At 59.1% G+C, this 18,918-nt stretch overlaps 2 protein-coding genes across 17 annotated transcripts in view; both read right to left on the bottom strand.

Annotated features, from left to right (window-relative positions):
* MFNG (MFNG O-fucosylpeptide 3-beta-N-acetylglucosaminyltransferase) overlaps positions 1-14,277 on the bottom strand; it is a 43,926-nt gene extending 29,649 nt beyond the window's left edge. For 14 of the 15 annotated variants that reach the window (XR_003210204.2, XR_012375333.1, XR_012375330.1 and 11 more), the window contains exons 1-7: positions 13,497-14,277; positions 8,317-8,365; positions 7,824-7,926; positions 7,251-7,404; positions 4,207-4,292; positions 2,290-2,455; positions 450-535 (exon numbers count right to left, since the gene is read on the bottom strand). Coding sequence is in view for 2 of the 15 variants with exons in the window: in XM_025882015.2 (XP_025737800.2) it covers positions 450-535; positions 2,290-2,455; positions 4,207-4,292; positions 7,251-7,404; positions 7,824-7,926; positions 8,317-8,365; positions 13,497-14,153 (1,301 nt within the window). In the remaining 13 variants the exon portion in view is untranslated. Of the gene's footprint in view, positions 1-449; positions 536-2,289; positions 2,456-2,499; positions 2,650-4,206; positions 4,293-7,250; positions 7,405-7,823; positions 7,927-8,316; positions 8,366-13,496 lie in introns of those variants that run through there. The other variant, XM_025882016.2, reaches the window with a different exon arrangement.
* Positions 14,278-15,065: 788 nt separating this feature from the next.
* The window catches only part of CARD10 (caspase recruitment domain family member 10), a 26,491-nt gene continuing 22,638 nt past the window's right edge, over positions 15,066-18,918 (bottom strand). The window contains exons 18-21 of one of the 2 annotated variants that reach the window (XM_025881588.2): positions 18,598-18,756; positions 18,380-18,495; positions 17,807-17,919; positions 15,066-15,525 (exon numbers count right to left, since the gene is read on the bottom strand). In XM_025881588.2, coding sequence (XP_025737373.1) covers positions 15,513-15,525; positions 17,807-17,919; positions 18,380-18,495; positions 18,598-18,756 — 401 coding nt within the window. In that variant the 3' untranslated portion in view covers positions 15,066-15,512. Of the gene's footprint in view, positions 15,526-16,603; positions 17,623-17,806; positions 17,920-18,379; positions 18,496-18,597; positions 18,757-18,918 lie in introns of those variants that run through there. The other variant, XM_025881587.2, reaches the window with a different exon arrangement.

Raw genomic sequence — 18,918 nt, 5'->3', positions numbered from 1 at the left:
CCTGGGCGCCATTTTAGCCTCCTTTCCAACCATCTACCTACTGAAAAGAACCACTGAAGAGTATCAGAGACACAGAGAGCCTACAAAAGCTCAAAAAAAATTTCCCATCGGGGCCTGAAGTTCTGCCCTTAGAGCATCTCCTTTGCCCAGTGAAGACATTCCAGTGTTCCAGGGGCTCCTGAAGAACCCCAGAGGATCAGGGCTGGGAGAGCCCTTCAGATCCATGACACCCAGCTCCTTGTGTTACAAATGGGGAGGCTGAGGCCCAGAGAAAGCAAGGTATTTGCCCAAGGTCACACAGCAATCCCGGGGCAGAGCAGAGACTGAAATCCCCTCCCTCCACTCCTGGCTCCGCGCTGTCAGCCTCCAGGGCTTACCTTCCCTCCAGGTTCCCCTATGCCTGGACTCAACCCCTCCTCCAATCCTGCAGTTTGAGCCCCCAGACTCACCTGGAAGGGTCCTCCTTAGGGGAGAAGGGGCCTTGTAGCTTAATGACATTGAGCTTCCCCTCAAAGACGCCATAGCTGAGGGTGACCTGGGCAGAGAAAAGCAGAGAAGAAAGTGAAGGTTGGCGGGGTGTCCCGCTGGGGACCCCACAAGGGGGCGGTATTGGGCCAGAAGCAGGGAAGATCCATAAGACATTCTGAGGGGCGCAGAGAGCCTGCCTTGGCCCCTGAAATTCCACCCTGAGCACTCACTGAGGAGCCCACCCCACTCCGCAAGGCGCTTCAAGCTTGTAGGGCACTATCGTGCCCAGACCCTATTTGCTTCCCCAGCTATCCACCTCACCTGAGAGGATGGAACGAGTCCCTTGCCTATAGACTACGAAACTGAGTCTCAAGAGGGGAAGGCACCGCTCCAGTAAAGTCCATGCCTGGACAGAGGTTTCCTGAGACTCACCATGGGGTCTTCACACTCCCTCTCTACCCAGAGCCTTGGGTTACTCCACATACAATGAGGACATGGGATAACGCCCCTCGTCAAGAGGCAGTGGACCACAGTAGTTAAAGACTGTGGACTTAGGGGCCACCTGGGCAGGGTTCAAATCCCCCCTCTGCCTTATGTTAGCTGTGCTATGTTCAGCTCTCTGGGCCTCAGTTTCCCCACCTACAGAATGGGAATATTAGTGCTGACCTCATGCAAATGCTGGAAGGAAACAGAGTTAAAGCAAATAAAGCCACCCCAGCACGGTGCCTTGTGTGGTGGGTATTCTGAAAATCCAGCCATTAGGGTACCTGGTTTTGGCTGCCCAAAATCTGCCCCCTTGTCCTGGCTTCAAGCCTTGCGGTCTTATTGGGGCCAACCCTACACCCCAGTTCCAGGCCTGGCGAATCAACACTAACTCTTGGCCCTGGTAGGAAGCGGGTCATGTGACACAAGCAGGCCTTCCAAGCAATGAGCACCAGCCCTGGAATGTGGCAGGAGGAGCTCTCCTCCTGTGGGTGGGGTGGAAACCTGGAGCTGCCATCTCGCCTGCCTGTGGGTAAGCCCAATGTCAGGGAAGACAGACCAGAGTGGGGACAGTCTGAGCACGCAGACTCAGCCAGAACCAGCAAGGCGGCCCCCAGCTTCTCAGGCTCATGAGCCCATACGTGTCCTTGTTTGTTCGACTGGTCTGTGTTGCATTTGTGTCCCTTGCTGCCAAAGTGTTCTGACTCGCACTGTTGGGTGAAGGATCCCGAGGGCCCTCCCAGCCAGGATCCCTACGGAACGGGCCACCCATGAGTAGGAGGGCTGTGTGTGCAAGGCAGAGCCAGCTGGAACTCCGTGGAATCATTGTTTGCCAGGTGGTAGAATGGGGTGCCCCTCCCCCAGCCAGACATTATGCCTGAGGTTTCCCACTAAGCACCTGCTCTTTCTCAGCAACATCTGGGTTAGAAAGAAAGCAGGGGGGCAGCAGACAGGTAAGCTTTGGTGAAGGCAGGACAACTGACAGGCAGAGTTGGAAAGGGCAGGCCTGACCCCTTTGGAGGGACGTGGGGGGGGGGGTGGAAGACGGAAGAAGGAACAGAGAGACAAGAGGGAGCAGAGCAGGTAGGGAGGGGAGTGGTCTGAACCTGAAGGCAAGCTTCACCTGGTCTGTGCAGGTCGTTCCAGCTGGCGTTCGGGGACCAGACCAAAGAATTTGAGCATCACAAACGCTAACCCTTGCGGGTTGGAGGTGGAGAGGGCTGAGTCACTGTGGGCCCGTCCGAGGGTCCTTTCCCACCTTGAGCCTCAGTTTCCCCATCAGTATGGGACAGCCCTCCCCCCACACATCCTTCCCCCACTGCCCCGGGGCCAGCTCACCTGCTCTGGGAGCTGGGCAGCCCCCAGCAGCTGCAGGGTCTCCAGGTGGGAGTGGAAGAGGGGGCTGGGCTGCAGGCGGCCACCTAGCTTGCACTCGACAATGTAGCCCACAGTGCAGTCATCAGGCAATCGGATGAGGGCAGACGTTTCCACGAAGCGGGAGCCGCTGAGAGACAGAGCCGTGCTGTGGCCACTGGCGCAGAGCTCCCCCTGCCTCCCAGAAGGCCCTCCCTCCACCGGGGTCCATGGGCAGAGCAGAGCCTCTTGTGCACTGGGTGACTTCGGGCAGGCCACAAACCCGGGGAGCCTCAGCATCCTCTTCTGTGAAATGGGCATGAGAATGGCCGTGCCCTCACTGGGCTATTGTGAAGATTAAGTGGAAGAATGGCAAGAAGTAGCCCTTTATAAATGTATCCCTTCCTCTCTTTACATTCATTCACTCATTCATCCATTGCTGAGCCTCGAGGAGCTACCCGGAGCCAGGTACCGGGCTAGGGCTGCAGATACAGAGATGAGAAGAAAAAGTGTCCTGCCCTCGACAGCAGCCCTCATTCTGAGGGGAGACAGTGAACAGGTCATTTCAGAGTAGGACTGGCACTAAGTCAGAGGGAAGCATGAGGCCTGGGAGACACAGGGAGGGTAAGGTGGGCTTCCCAGAGGAGGTGGCAGTCTTTTGTTTTGCTTTTTATTTAATCATGACAATGGCAGGCTTTAAATAGAGTCTTACAGGATGTGTTGGAGTCAGCCAGATGTGGAGGAGGGAAGGGGCAGTGTCCCAGGGAAGGACATCACCGGACTGCATGCCCCATGAACATCCCTGGGGGCCAGTTTGGGCAGGCCGCGCCGCTGCACAGAACGCCTCCCTGAGAGGCTCAGTGGGTGCAGAAACCCAGCCTTCCCTTCCCACCCCAGGCTGTGCCCTAGGGTTGCACCTGCCCAAGGGGGGTACCTTTTCCAATTCACACAAATATACCATAAAGGTGGGCAGAAGCCCGGATGGGGGCACTGGGCACAGGGAGGACCCCTGGTCACGTGTACACACCTGCTGTGGACATGTCCTAGGACAGCACTACCACTCCCAACTGGGGCCCGAGGTCCCCCCGGGAGGACCCCTCTCGTCCAGGTCAGAGCACGCCAGGGTGGTATAGTGGCAAAGCAGACAGGCCTTGGAGCCAAACCCAGCAGCTGAGTGACCTCGGATCTGGGTGACCTTGGACCAGTCACTTGCCCAACCTCTCACACCTCGGTCTCCTTAGCTGTGGAAACAAGGCTGACACACCTTCTTCCCCAGTGAAGTGCAGCCCTGGCTCAGAGTCAGCCCCCAAAACAAGGTAGCGACACGGATGTTGCTGCTAATAACAACATCCTGTCCAGGCAGATCTCGAGAGGCCAGGCCTTTGCCACTTCCTCTCTAGAATACCAGTACCCTCATCCCATACTGGGGGCTTCCACCACCCCAAGGAACCCCTTCATTCGGGGACCTCTAAGGCTATCCCAGTTCAAAGGCCACCCCTTCCAGGAAACCTTCCTTCTGTCCCTAGGCAGAAGGCCCTACTTCCTTCCTCTGAATGCCTCTACACTTGGCCTTCACCTCCCCTGTGACACTGGGGACCGGGTACCAGCCCAAACATTTTCCCATTTCACCCTCACACCAACCATTAGCGATCATATTATCAGGTCCATTTTACAGATGGGGTCACTGAGGCTCCCAGAGATTATACAACTTGCCTGTGTGTGGCAGAGTGCCCTGAGGGCAGGATGGCAGGTGGCTTGCTCACCACTAACTGTGTAACTCTGTGACACAGCATGAATGAGAGGCAGTTTCTCCTGAGCTCACTCTTAAGCCCTTCCTGCTGCAAAGCCCCCCACACATACCAGGCCCTACTCTCCCCCACCCGCCGGTGGGGCTTTGCTTACCTGGCCCACGGGGCCATCTTCAAAGCCAGTTTGCGATTGATGCAGAAGCCAGCACCCCCGGTGGCAAACCAGAACTGTACCAGCCTCTGGCGGGAGAGGTGGGGAGAGCCAAGGAGCAGGGTGAGCCTGGGGGTGGGGGCAACGCCCGGGCCCTCCCTCACCCCCCAACCAGCATGATTCAAAAGCTTTTCATTTCACATTTCACTAAAGTCTTGCGACAGCCTGACATTATTATGCCCATTTTACAGACAAGAAAACCGAGGCCCAAAGTCACATGGCTAATTATTAATTCATTAAATTAATTAAATTAATTAATAAATTAAAAGTCACCAATTAGACCCCAGTCTGGCTGGATTTCAGTTAAAGAGACTACGTATCCTATTTGTCCACCCAGCACACCTTACCCCTTTCCCCAGCGGAATGCCTCTACCTCACCCCAGGTGGTTCGGGGCGGGGGGGCTGCCAAATACAGCATCTGCTCCCCTGGGCCACAAGAGGTGGGGCAGGAAGGGTGGATCACAAGGCCACACCCCCTGAGCCCGTGATTGGCTCAGTGACGGGAAATGACTTAGGCCAGCCAATCCGAGTTCTTCCCTGAGCTCCCTAGGCTACCTAGGGGGAAGAGCTGCTTTCCACAGAGTCACCAGTCTTGGCAGCGGTAGTCCCAAAGCCCCCGGTGCCAAGCCACCTGTACTGGCCTCACCACTTCCAGGTCCTGGGACTGAGAAAACTCTGCACAAAGAAAGATGGCGGCCGCTCGCAGAGTAGAGAGAGAATGACGGCCCCAAGGCCAGCAAACCCCTTGACCTCTCAGTCTCAGGAACCAATAACCTCCCTTGGGGTTTAAATCACTTTCTGCCCCTGCCTCGTCAGTGAGGCCTCGTGAAGTCACAGCTCATGAATTTCTCTAAGGCTTTTGGCAAACCCTGCTCCCTTTCCGCTGTACTATATCTTGACCAGCGAGTTCCCTACAGTTACCTTCTCCCAAGTACATAGTTGGTGCTTAACTGATGCACGGTGCATGGGGTTGGGTTATCTCCCATGATGCAACAGTAAGAAGAATCCAGGGCAGGAAACTGGGAAGCCTGACTCTGGGGCCTCAGCCTCCTCCACTCCTCCCAGCTGTGTGACCTTGAGAAAGTCTCTGCTCCTCTCTGGGCCTCAGATTTGTCACCTGTGAGCACTTCTGCTCCAGTGCGGCCAGCCCTGTGTCCTCCTCCTAAAGATCTCTATGAGCTGCTTCTCGAAACGCCTCCCTCTTAGCTAGAGGTCAGGCCTCGAAGCAGAATGAACGGGTTCTTAAGGACCTGACACACAGGAGGTGCCCAGTGAATGCTCGTTTAATGACCTACAGGCCCAGGGCTTCTGTTCCCAGATAATTAAAGGAGCGACGGCATTAACAGTAGAAGTGCCTATGACCCTGAGCACTGCTATACGGCATCCTGGGCCACAGACGAGGTGACGAGGTGCAGAGAAGGGTGGTCACCAGCCTGAGGTCCCAGAGCTGGGACTGAGCCTGAGCCAGAACTCTTGCCCCCTTTTGCTGTTCCCCTCCCCCAACCACACAACCCGGGGGGTATCCCAGAATCCAAACAGGCTGGGACACTTTGGGGCAGAGTCTAAGGATCCTGCCGATGGAGTGTGTGCAAGGAGGGTGTTAGTGCACGTTGTGGGGTCAGGGCCTGCGTGTACTCAACAGGTGCTGAACCTGCCCAGTGAGCAGGAGGCCGGGGGACGCAGGTGTAGCTGGGTTGGGTACCAATCGCTGACACTTACTAGTGTCATCACGTGCCAGGTCCCATTCCAAGCACTTGGGTAGGTGACCTCATTGAATTGTTCCCTTTTTTGCTCACAACCACCCTATTAGGTGGGGATGGTTATCACCCATTTTGCAGACGAGGAAACTACGGCACAGAAAGGTGGGGTGACTTGAGCAAAAGTCAGGGAGCCAGGAGGTGGCAGATGGCGTGTGAAGCCCGGAAGCCGGGCTCCAGAGCCGCGTGCTCAACCCCTACCGCCAAGCATGTGGTGGTGTGCGGGCCTGGGGCACCCCTCGCTCACCTGCAGTCAACTCACACACACACCCCCAGGGCCCAGGAGGATTTAATTAGGGCTCAGAGGCCGATTAGCCACTGATAATTAAGGTTGTGTGCTTCCTGCTCTTGGTTTCCCTAACGCAGCAGATGGTGAGCCGGGGAGGCAGAGAGCCCCACTGCGGGCCCAGCTCCTGCGCCACGTGCTGCCTCTAGGGAGGGGGGGCCCCCTGACTAGCCTTTTCCCTGGGGCCAAGGGAGCCCCCTAGGGGCCTGGGTCACACCAACACCAGAAGCCTGGTGGGTCCTGGGGACCAGGAGAGAACCGTGCTCCATACTTATGCTACAGAATTCTTCCGTGTTTATCTGCAAGTTCAATTTAACTATTATCCTGATTTTTGGTTTATTTGTTTCCTAAATCTCACAACCCTCACTAGCAGCCATCTAGGTCTGGAGCTGAATGAAGCTGGTGCTAGGGACCCCATTGTGCCCAGGTGTCCCCTCTTTAGTTGCTGGTCAGTGAAGTCTGGAGAAAGGAGGGGTGCAGAGGGGAGGGGAGCGCTCAGGGGCTGGGGGGCAGCGCAATTTACCGCGCAGCCCAGCAGTATCGGGCATTTGAACAGCCTGTACAACTACATGACAATACCAGGGGCTAGGAGCCCTGCCATGGAGTCAGGCAGCCTCAGCTCAACCCCCCAACACACACCCCCCCCACCCCACACACCCCTGTCACTGCGTGACCAGAATGAGCCCCTGCTCCTCAGTGACTGGGGCCCTCCTGTGTGCCAGAGTCTGCGCCTCACTGCATTATCTCAGTCTCTCCGTTTCAGAGGAGAAGACAAGATCGGTGGCAAAGTCACCAACCCAAACACACAGCAAGGAGACCAAATGAGAAAGTGGGAAAACCCACCTGACTCCGCAAGGGCCCTGGCCCCGGCCTGGCCCCGCCCCCCGGCCTGGCCACAGCCAACACCCACGGCCAAGGCACGAAGGAGGAAGGAAGGGACCCACCGTGCGGTTGTGGGGCCTCGGCTCAGAAGCGCGGATAGGCCGGTTCAGGCTGGGCCGGCCTACGTAGACATCGTGAGTCTGCGGGAAGGCTTTTAGCAGCTTCAGCAGTGCCCTTGGGTTCACATAGTTGTCGTCATCCACGTGGCAGAACCACCTGTGAGGACAGAAGGGGGATGGTAAGCTTGGAGGAGGGTTCCCAAGGGCCACCAGCTAGCCAGACTCCCCCATGCCCCCCATAATCAGTCAACAAAATTTGGCAGTGAGAGTAGCTAACACTGAAGGCCCATGCTCTGAGCCTGATAGCATCTTGTGTGAGCTCCCAAGGAGAGTGTGCCCACTTAACAGGTGGGGACCGAGGTTCAGAAAGGTTAAGACACTTGCCCAAGGTCACACAGTCAGGATATGGCAAGACTTGAACCCAGACCATCTTCTGCCCAGAGACAGACCCCAGGAGGCCCTTACATGATTAAATTCACAGGACCCAGCCGACTTCATTTTTTGACACAACACCCTATTCAGGAACTAGCCTGAGGCAAAGGTCACACCTGGCCCCAGAGACCCAGGGGCACTCACCACAGCCCACGGGCCAAGAAGGTGTCAAACTCAGCAGCCATCTTGCAGGACAGGGCGGGGTGGCTGTGCTCAGCAGAGCAGTTGGTGACCACAAGGTGGGACCCTGGAGAAGCGGGGACAAGTCAGGGGACCCTACCCAGGTCCTCCCCACAGCCCAGCACACCATGAGAATGCAGAGCAAGACTTCAGCCTGGAGCGGCCCACCCATTCCCATTTTACGCATGGGGAAACTGACCAGGGAGGGCTGACTCCCCAGGGCCCCAGAGCTAATGAACAGGAGGCTGGGCTGGGACCCACGAGTCCAGGGTACCGTCCAGAACAGCCCCTCCTCACACCCACACCCGCTTCCAGGGAAGAAGCCTGCTCCCCTCCTGGGCAAAGGGGAATCCCCACATGCCAAGAGAGGGCAGCCCTGTTTCTTGGGGACCCCAGGCCAGGGGACAGCCGCCCCAGCTTTCCCTGGAAACAGCTGAGGGGCCCCACCTGGACTTACCCAGTCTCTCCTGGAGGCCTTCATCTGAGCTGTCGGTGAAGACAAACGTCTAAGGAGAAAGAGGAGTCAGGACCGGAGTCGACCAAGGACAGCCCGCAGGCACGCCCCTGCTGAAGCACCTGTCAGAGCTCCATCCTCCGGCAGTGACAGACACACCCCCTCCCAACATCATCACACACTCCTTTCAGACACCATGACTTTCTCAGCTACTCCCCTGACAAGACACACAACACAGCCTCACACCGCACACCAGCGACCACGTCACTTGCACGAGTACCCTTGCAGACCAGCGCCCATGGGGACCCTCCCAGAGTCACACCCTCTTCTATCCCACACACATACACACACTGCAGTCCCACTCGGCCCCTCCATCACCACACGTACACAACCTGAGACACTTTGTCAGGGCACAGACTCTGCGTGGAAAGACCCACACCCTGGGACAGCACAGCTGCTTGGGGAGATGGCCATGGCTTTCACAGCCACACAGACTCCCTGGGCAGGTGCAGGATCCTTACACATCTCAGAAATTTTACATCATGATCCAACCCCAGCTCTCCCAGATTGCAGAAGCAGCCCACCAGCGGCTTGCACAATTCCTGGTCCCTGATGACCTCACTGAACCTCAAGACAGGTGTCATAATCTGTCCCCTTCGCAGATGGCAAGACTGAGGCTAAGGGACAGGTTATGGTTGTACAGTTGGCAACTGCTGAGCTGGGATTTGGACCCACAGGCCCTGGATCTCTCCTCACCACGCCCCAGGCAGGTAGAGGCCACTCAAGCCCTAGATAAATTGAACACAAACTGAATGAGAGACGAATGAGAAGCAGCTTGTGGCAAGACAGACCCACAGCCGGGGACCCGTCTAACCCCCATTCCACACCCTGCCCAGCACATGCACCTTTCCCTGCCTGAGCAGGTCCTCTTGTCCGCCAAGCACAGCGAGAGCCTCCTCTGACCCTTAGGTGGCCCTGTCCAGGGCCTGGACAATTTTGAATTCTTTCCAAGGGAGGACCAAGAAGAAAGCACCCCACCTGTTGAAAGGCCCTCAACATCCCCATCCCTCACTCGGGCCACCCTGGGGCTGGCCCTGTCCTCCTTCCAGACTCAGGGCCTCCAACGGCATGCCCCTCCCTGCTCAGCCACAAACTTCTCCGTGGTTTCCAGGAACTAGCCCTTCAGATCAGATCAGCCCCTGCTTTGAGCCTCAGTTTACCTGGCCGGAAAATGGGGGCGAGCAGTAGCTGTGACAGTAAAGTGAGATAATGTGAGAAAGAAGAAGAAAGAGGTGGCAGCGAAGCCAGGCTCCGCTTCTTATCTCGGGGGAAACTGAGGCTCCAGAGACCAGAAGCCAGGGTTGGGCACAGGAAGGGGCACAAGGGAATGAGTCCTGTCTCCCCAAGAGTCCACAACCATGGGCCTTCTGAGCCATTATCTTTCAACGGATTAGGGCAAGACCTTCAGATCTCTTTTCCTGTCAGGACCAGAATCAGATAATACCCATACCCACCACCCCGCCTAGCACCTTCTGTGGCTCCCTACTGCCCTCAGGATAAAGGCCAGCCTCCTAAGTGTGGCCATGAGGGGCCACCCAGCCCCTGTGCCTGATGCAGCCTATCCCACCACTTCCTGCCCCACCCCTTCTCTTAAATCCAAAGGTCTTTCAGTTCCCCAAATGTGCCACACACATGCACACCCCTCTGAGCCTTTGCACAGGCTGTGCCCATTTCTTGCCCCCAACTCCTAGTTCAGTCATCACTTCCTCCAGGAAGCCTTCCCTGACACCCCTCCCACGTGCCCCTCAGCCACCTGTTCCTGCTGATGGTAAGTAACAACAGCCCCTTGGTAATGAAAATCTATCCTTTGGTCTCTCCCACCAGACAGTGACATCCTGAAGGGCACAGGCCTGGTCTGATTTATCTCCCTGTCCAGGAGACCTGGGCAGCATCCACTTCCTGAGCCCCCCTCCCTGGGGTGTGTCTCCCACCTTCAGATTTAGCTAACACTGGAGGTCCCTGGATGTCGCTGCAGAAAGTGTTGGTGGCCCGATGCTGGCCCTCTTCTCTGTCCCGCCCACTGCCTCAGTGATGCTCTCCAGCCCCTCGGCTTTCAGCAAGAAGCCATCAAACCCCACGGCAGCCACAACTTCTCCCCGGGTGCCTCAGACTCAGTGCCCCAGCTCCTCCTGGACCTATGCTCCTCTCGGTGCTCCCCATCTTGCTGGGACCCAACACCCTGGGGTCGCCACGCCTCCTCTCTTTCACACCCCACACCCACCCAACCTTCAAATCACCCAGGATGCGACCTCTCCACAGCAGCCTCCACGGCCACTGGTGGCCCAGCCCCTCCCTGGTCATCTCCTGCCTGCTTTGCTACAGTCACCCTTGCCCTGGTCTCTCTGCTGTCCTGTCCCCACCCCAAGTCTGTTTTCAACACAGCCCCCAGGGAGCCAGGGAAGTAAATCAGGCCTTTCTTGCCCTGCTCCCTGGGAAACTTTTGCCACCAAACATCCACCAGATAGTGGAACTCTCTGGAGTTTGGAGCATGGGCCAAATGGGCCAGGGCATGTTTGCTGATGGATGAATAAGCCCCGAATCAGTAGGGGAAGGGGGAGGGAGGGGGTCCCGCTGCAGGGCTGGGGGCTGGGCAGGGCGCATGAGGCCGGTGTTCCAGTCCCTGGGAACCCTGAGATTGGCACAGAGCGGTGGGCAGAGTTTCCTCTGAGCCAAGGGTTGCATTTAATTTGTTTAAGGAGGAGACTCTGACAATGGTTAAAACCTCACAGGAAAACAAAAGGATAGGCAGCCCGCTGGGGTCAGGCGAGAGGGGACTGGGGGCCATCTGGTGAAAAGGAAGGAAGATGTGGGGCAGGCTCTGCAGCCCTCACCCCCCACCCACCGCCCTCGAGGGGTCTGTGGGGAAGGGAAAGGCTCCCCACGGAGCCTCCCCCAGCCCACCCCCTCTGCCTGGGACAAAGGCTACACGAGCCCCAGCCTGCCACCACAAAGGCCCACCTGCCACCCGGCCGCCCTTAACCAGCTGGGGGGGGCGCCCGGCCCTGGAGTTAACTAGCTCAGGCCCACTGCTGAGGGCAGAGCTAAGAGAGGCTCAGAGACCCTCCTGTCCTGTGCAGATGGGGAAACTGAGGGCTGAAAGGGGGAGGGTCTCAGCCAAGGTCACAGAAAGAGATGCGCCAAAGGGTTGAGACAAATGAGCCCCAGATGCAGTGTGCGGTAAGCGTGTGTCTCCCTGCCTCCCCTCCTCTTCCTCGGTGTGAGCATCCTTCCTTTCCTCAACCCTACATAAAGGACAAGGTTTCTCGACTCTGCCCCTTGTGCTGGGGGTGGAGGGGTGTCGCGCAACTGAGTGAATTCATCTCCTACCTCAGCTTCACTGTGCTGTTTCCTCGCCTATAAAACAGGCCTATCGATACCTCCCACTCGGGGCTGCTGTGGGGGTTAAACAGAGTGAGGCATCTGATGGGCAGCCCCTTGGGTGCTGAGCAGTGGGCATGTGGGATTGAGCTTGAGGCACACAGTGGGTGGTTGCTTCCTCGCCTTTGCTGACCTGGTCCTGCCAGGCCCACTCAGGCTGGGGGCCCCAGGACCCTCTCCTGTGGCCCAGCGACAAGGCAGCTCTGGGATCCTGGGTCTCAGCAGAGAAAGAAGGGCCCCAGCCAGGAGGAGGGGGCTGGGTCCCACTGGGCTCTGCGCCCCCAAGCCTTCGGAGTGACGTTGACAAGCACTTCCTCCCTCTGGCCTCAGTTTCCTCATCCGGGGCAAGGGCACCACCATGGTGATCAAGACAAGGCAGGAAGGGGCCTCAGACCACGTGAGGCAGGCTCCCGGGTACACAGACGCAGCACCATAAACAGGAAGGTCTGTGGGCAGGGCCAGGCTCAGTGGCTTCCGCAGGAGGAACCAGAATCTCCCCAAGATGAGAAGCTGTGTGTGGGGGGTCCAGGGAAGAACCTGGGTGCTGGGGTCCCCCTGGAGAAAGGGTTAAATAGGGTGCTAAGACATCATGGTCAGGAAATCGGGGAGTGGGGGTGCCCCTCCCCAGAAGGCCCTGGGCTCCTGCAGACATCCCCTCCCCTGCTCCTTGGCCTCCCAGGAGCCCGCAGTCCCCTCCAAAAGCCCAGTCACTTCCTCCCACTGAGCCCGTCACCACAGTAGGGGCTGTGTGTGTGTGTGTGTGCACGTGTGCGTAAAGCTAACCCTTCACCTCCCCCAGAGATGGTTCCCAACACCCCTAAATCACTGACTTTGCTTGGGGAGGGCACTGGGTCTGTGGAGGGCAAGAGCCAGAGGGACTCAGCTTGTCCCCAGAAAGACATAAGCCATACGGCCCCATCATCCACACACCTCTTGTCATAGCCCGTCTAACGAGGACACTCTGGCTCCCTGCAGGAGTGCGCGCGCGCACACACACACACACACACACACGCACATGCGTGCTGGGCAGACCTCTAACCTCTCCCCGCCATCGCTTGGTCACCACCGTCACAGCGGACCTCCCCCCTCCATCCGAAACTGCCCCACAGGAAAGGAGCACAGGAGATGAGGCGCCACTGCGCTGGGCACACCCCGGGTAGCAGCGGCGGCGGGGGGGTTGCCAGGAATTCTGATGCCCCCCCATCCCACCCCTCTCCCTGAACAGGCTCCCCCAAGACCTTTGCCTTCTCAGCGGCTCAGCCCCTGGTCTCCACCCGAGCAGCCCGAGCAGCCCAAGCAGCGGGACAACAGGCCTGGGCTGGGGGGCAGCCTGGCCTGGGCACACGTCCGAGTCAGGCCCCCGCAGACGCCTCTACCCCGGCCACCCTGCACCTCCCCGCTGTCCCCCTCGCCAGTCTGGGCCAAGGTGGGCAGGAGCAAAGACTGTGCTAGAAGAGCCAGGAGGGACTGAGGAGCCTAGGGCAGGGGCCCCGCCTGGCCCCTGAAAGACATGGAGCAGGGGGCCTCAGGAGCACCTGGCTCCAGGGCCAGCGAGGGGCCCAGGCCGGGCGGCAGGAGCCGCTGGTCCCCAGAGGAAGGAGGGGCGGGAAGACAAGCCCAGACTGGGCAGGTGGGCGGGCAGCTTCTCCCTGGAGGCCGCCAGGGACCCCAGCCCAACAGAAAGGCCTCCAGGAGTCCCTCAGGCCAGGGCCCACTCCTGGGGCCCGCAGTCGCCCACTTGTCACCTGTTCCCTGGTCCTGGAGACCCACGTGTCGAGCAGCAGCTCCAGGCGGGAGCGGTGGAAGGCTCGGGTCGTCTTGACTGCAATGAAGACATCGTGCAGCCGCAGCTCGGGGGACAGAGGGCTTGGCGGGCTCAGTCCGGGGGTCTCCCGCATGCTCTGTGGAAACAGGCTCGAGTGGTACCGTAGGGAGACGAGCCCCATGCACAGAACGGTGAGGAGGGCTCCCGCCAGGCCCCGGACGAGGCGGCACTGCATTGGCCCTGGGACCCCAGACAGCTCAGCCCCCGAATCCCCACCCGACAGGGAGGCGAGGCTGGTTCGGCAGGGGCCCCGGCCCAGGCAAAAGTCTGGTAGGCATCGGGGGGTGGGGGGGGCAGGCGAGGAGGGGAGAGGTGGGAGCCGGTGCTTTGGCCGGGGAGGCCGAGCCCCGCCGCCGCCGCCGCCGCCGCCGCCGCCAGCCCTCCACCTGCTCCCGGCGCGCTCCCGCCCGGCTCCGGGACGCCTGGCCCCGCCCCTGCCTCCAGCGCAGCCCGAGGGGCGGGGCCGGCCCGGGGAGCCCCAGAGGTGGCTGGAAAAGGCTCTGCCAAAGGGACAGCCCCGGGGCCGGCCAGCTGCTGCAGTGGGGGTGGGGACAACAACAAACCCTCCATGCCCCATGGAAGGGAGGGGCCGCCCAGCCTCCCCACTCCCCAGGGACTGTCAGGTTAGCTCATTCAACACCCATTGTTTTACGGTGTCCTGCTCTCCAGCCTCCCAGCTTTTGCTCACACTGTACCTCCTCCTGGATGCCCTCCCCCATCCTCCCCACCGTCACCCATGTTCCTTTCACCCAGCTACATCCTACTTGGACATTAAGGCTCAGCTCAAGGATGCCCCCCTCCCAACCTCCAGGGCGCCCACAGTAGTTTGCTCAGCTCCTTGGCTCTTCACAACAGCGGGAGGATTGCTAGTCCCGTTGATAGCTGAGCACATAAGGCACAGAACCATCGAAGATGACCCAGCAGCTCAGCCACAGAGCCAATCGAACCCAGGTCTCTGGGTCTCACCTGGCCCCCAGGAGGCCCCAAAGGGTGCCTGTCCTGCTGTAGCCGACCGCACCCCATCTCACTCAGCAGTCTTTATTGCTGCCTCTCTCCTAGCCAGGCCAGGGACAGAGGGCATTCTATCCAGCCACCGCCTCCATCTGGTTGGACACAAGGTCATTCACATCTCATCCTTCCTGTTAGAGCCCTGCATCTCCCATCTCCTTCAGAGCAAAAGCCCAAGATCATGCCGCAGCCAACAGGTCCTGTGTGAACTGGCTCCCCATTCCCTCCAACCCCACCTCCTACTACTCTCCCCTTGCTCCTTCCACTCCAGACCCACTGGGCTTCTGGCCAGTCCAGGCACACACCCACCTCAGGACCTTTGCACATGCTGTTTCTGCCTGGGCCTTTCCCTAAAGGTCTGCACATCTCACTCCCTCACCTCCTTCAGACCTACACAAATGTCATGTTCTCCACAAGGACTTCCCAGGCCACTTTTAAAAAGTTGCACTATCATCTCTTCCCCTCCTTCCTAGCCCCCCCAGACCTGTCCTTTCCAGGTCCCTTTTTCTGCCGTGTTCTCTCCATAGCCCTTTTTATCTTCCAACACCCTATATATTTTACTTATCTACTGTCTGTCTTTCTCATGAATATATCAGGGCAGGGGGTTCTTTTTTATTCACTGACTCTCCACTGCCTAGAACAGTGCCTGGCACACCCAAGAAATATTCATTAAACACAAGAAAGTACCAGATGGCTGGTAAATTGGACTGGGCCCACTAGGGCCCAAGCCTGTAGTAGGCGTTTGGGGTGAGAGGAAAGGAGAACCAACCCTTTTGAATCACCCTCCTGTGGGCCAGGCCCATGCCAAGGCCCCTCGTGGCCCATCTTCTCAGAACGGCATCTCCGAGGGACGATCCCAGGCTTCATGCCACAGACCAGGGTTCAAATCCTGACTGGGCTACTTACCAGCTATGTGGCTTTGGTCAAGTTACTTCACCTCTCTGAATTTTAATTTCATCATTTAACAAATGGAGACAAAATTAAGACATGGTGAGAATTAAGGGGTTAGTGGGCTTCTCTGCCCAGTAAAGGGAAACCTGCCATGGGACCAAACAAAGCCAACTGCCTCACTGAGGTCCCGCAATGTCACCCAGACTCATGTCCATAGACCAAGCACTGGGCCAGGCATGCAGCAAGAAAGTGGGGAGGTCCGTTTACCCAAATGAGCATTACTCGGTCTCCACACCCAGGGAGCTCACGGCCACCCTCAGAGACCCACCATCCTGCCACAAGGCATGACTGAAAAGTCCCAAGGCCTGGCAGAATCAAGCAGGCTTCCTGGAGATGGTGTCTGAGCCAGACCTCAAAAGACACTAAGATATAGGCAGCCCCCACCCCTGAACTTGGACTTCCCAGCTTCATTTCCTACCACTCCACAGGTGGCCAAATTCAACCCATTTTCTGTCTCTGAGACTTCACTCCAGGGATTCCCTCCACCTAGTAACCCATTCCCCCACCCCAACCTCCAGGGGCTGACCCAAGTTCATCACTAGGACAGAGGGCAGCCATAGGATGACCAAGGACAGCACTTAGGCACAGAGGTCCAATAAATACTTCTTGAAGGAATCCCAGACCCTAAGCTGAAGCAGCAACCCCCGTGGTAACCCTGCCTGGACCATCCTCTTGCCGGTGGAATGGTCTCAGGACCTGATTGCGCACAGAGGGTTTGCTCGTGGTCTCCTGGACTCAGCAGCCAAGCTCCTTAAGCCAAGACCATACCCTGCTATCCTCAGTGTCTCCTCTCCAGGGGACGCTCCTCTGAGGATTAGACACAGGCAGGGCTGAGCGTGGAGGGGGCCCATCTGTAGGGCCCTTTCTTTGGTCATTCAGGGGCAGGTAAGGTGATGCCAGCAGATGGCGGGCGGCTCTGGGATGAGTCAGAAACGAAATCTGACCCTTCCCATGGGCAAGCGGGGGCCTGAGAGGTGGTATCAGCCTGATGGGGGGGGGAGGGGACGAGCCGGGGGAGTGGAGAGGGGGCCCGGGGCCCGGAAGGCGAGCAAGCAAAAGGCCACCAGCTTCTATGACAAACTGTTTAATGTTCCATAATGTGTAGAATCTGAGTGAAAAAGGCCCGTTAAAAATCAACAGGCCGTACATTCTGGTGACGGAGCAGCCGGCCTTCCCCCCACTGTACCTCTGAGAGGCGGGTCACTGCAGGGAGACGGCGCTGTGAGAACATGGTCCTCGGTGTACTCCCCGGGCACACACGAGGGTTAGTGCCCAAGTGTCACGGGACGGGGTGTGACATTTACACAGGAGAGAACCACAGACACACATGTGACGAGAAGACGCGAGGGGCCCGGTGGGCCAGGGAAACCACGGCGCCCACACGTGGAGGTATACACAAGAAACGTGAGCGGGGTGCAGGGGAGGGGCATGCCGGGCGGGGGAGGGGCTTCCTTGAACAGAAGGGAACGAGGACCCAGGAGACCTCATGTGCCTGCCGTGAGAACCTGGGTGTGTAAACCAGTGCACCGGAGTGAGAGCTCAGATGCTCCTGGGGGCAAGGAGAACAGGTCACAGACACGTGCGTGGGGCCCACAACTGGAATCACGGAGACAAGGGGCGCACTGAAGGCCCAGAGCAGCAAGTACGGGGGCGGTGGGAGCTCCGCCCCGAGGGCTCCTGGAAATTCACTCGGGGGAGAGCCCAGAGCTGGGGGCCCCACCTCTGGGAGGCCAAGGGTCTAGGAAGGCTCAGGATGAGGAGGACCCAGCTCCCACTGCAGACACCGGGGTCCGCAGCGGGGGCTTCGGAGGTGTGTGAGAAAGCCGCAGGCACCAGAAGGGGCCCCTCAGGCCTCGCTGCTGCTGCCGCCGACGCCCCCGGCACAGCTGCCGCGCTCCACCCACACGAGGCGGGCCTGCTCCTGCAGGATGCGGCCGCGCACCACCTTGGCCAGCCCCTCCGAGTGGCCCCATGCATGCGCAGGCACCTGCACCCAGGAGCAGGGCAGCCCCCAGAGCACCTGCTCCGAGCGATGGCACTGCCGCAGCAGCTCCGAGTCCCGGCAGCCGGGCCGGCCCAGCAGACCCCTGCCGAGAGAGCGGGCGGGCAGCGGTCAGAGCAGGGGCCCAGGACAGGCAGGGACACAGAGACACACCAGTTTACGGAGAGCCAGAGAGAGCATGGACAGATGCAGAGAGACAAAAAGACACAGAGACAGGGACATCCAAAGAGGAGGAAAGGCTGGTCCCACCCACCCCCACCCTTCCTTACCTGACTTCCCGGACATTCTTCTCTGTCACCTCCACGTGTATGACAATGGGGTAGATCTCGTTCTGGACCAGCTCCCGCACGCCCCGTGCACCCAGCTCCAGCAGGCAGTGCTTCTTCTCAGGAGACCAAGGCTACATTTTACTCCGGCCCGGAGACACCAACCTCCCTGCCCCCACTGGGCCCCATGGCACAGGCCCCCATGGGGGCCTGCATCCCTCTCCAGAAGGGCCTTGGCAACAAGGAAAGAGCTGCAAGGGAAGGCGGGAGGCCTGGGGAAGTAAGTCACATCCCCACTCCGGACCTCAGCTTCGCCATTGATAGAATGGAGCAAACCCCACCACCACCCCCATGCCTGGCAGCCCCTAGCCAGCCCCCCAAGGTAGCGGCGAATCTGAGACGGGATGGACGGGTGAGACGGACCAAACACCTCAAAGGTGACCCACGTTTGGTTGGCCCAGCGCTCCCACTTGCAGGTGAGGAAACAGGCCCGTGGAAAAGGGCAGGGGCTTGCCCAGCGCCCCTCAGACTCTAGCCCTCTGGCCCAGAAAGGCAGCCCCCCACCCCAGTACCTACCTTCCCGACAGACTCCTGGATGGCACGGAGCCTGCTGCCCAGCCCAGGGGTGGCAGGCTGGGCCTTGGGGGCTCCAGGTGCTGAGGATGAGCACTGTTCCTCCCCAGAGAGGCTTTCTGCAGAGAAGTGAGACGCAGGGAGGAAGGGCCAGTGGGCTTGGCTGCCCCGGGGTGCCACCCAGCCCTCCCCATCCCTCCCCTCCCCGGGCACAGGCTCACCCGCTGGGCACACTTGGAAGTCCAGCCGGGAGTTGGGCAGGTCAAGCAGGTTGCGGATGAGCCGGGGTGCCAGACACTCGGGCAAGAGCACCACGGGCCGCAGAGCGGACACCAGCAGTGGGCGCACCAGGCTGTAGGGTTTGAGGCTTCGCTCAGGCTCTGCAGTGGGGTGGGGTACAGAAGAGATGAGGGTGCAGGTAGAGTCCCCAGCTCCCCATTCCGAGGGTGGCCAGCCCCCTCGATACTCAAAACCCCATCACCTCTTCTCAAGCCCCCCATCTCTTTTCCCTTCCTAAGTCTTACTATTGCTCCTCCTGGGGG

This window comes from Callorhinus ursinus, unplaced genomic scaffold (assembly GCF_003265705.2).
Source record: "Callorhinus ursinus isolate GAN/ISIS: 27379988/994484 unplaced genomic scaffold, GSC_fseal_2.0 scaffold48, whole genome shotgun sequence".
Lineage (NCBI taxonomy): Eukaryota > Metazoa > Chordata > Mammalia > Carnivora > Otariidae > Callorhinus > Callorhinus ursinus.
This window is presented reverse-complemented; position numbering and strand designations above follow the sequence as displayed.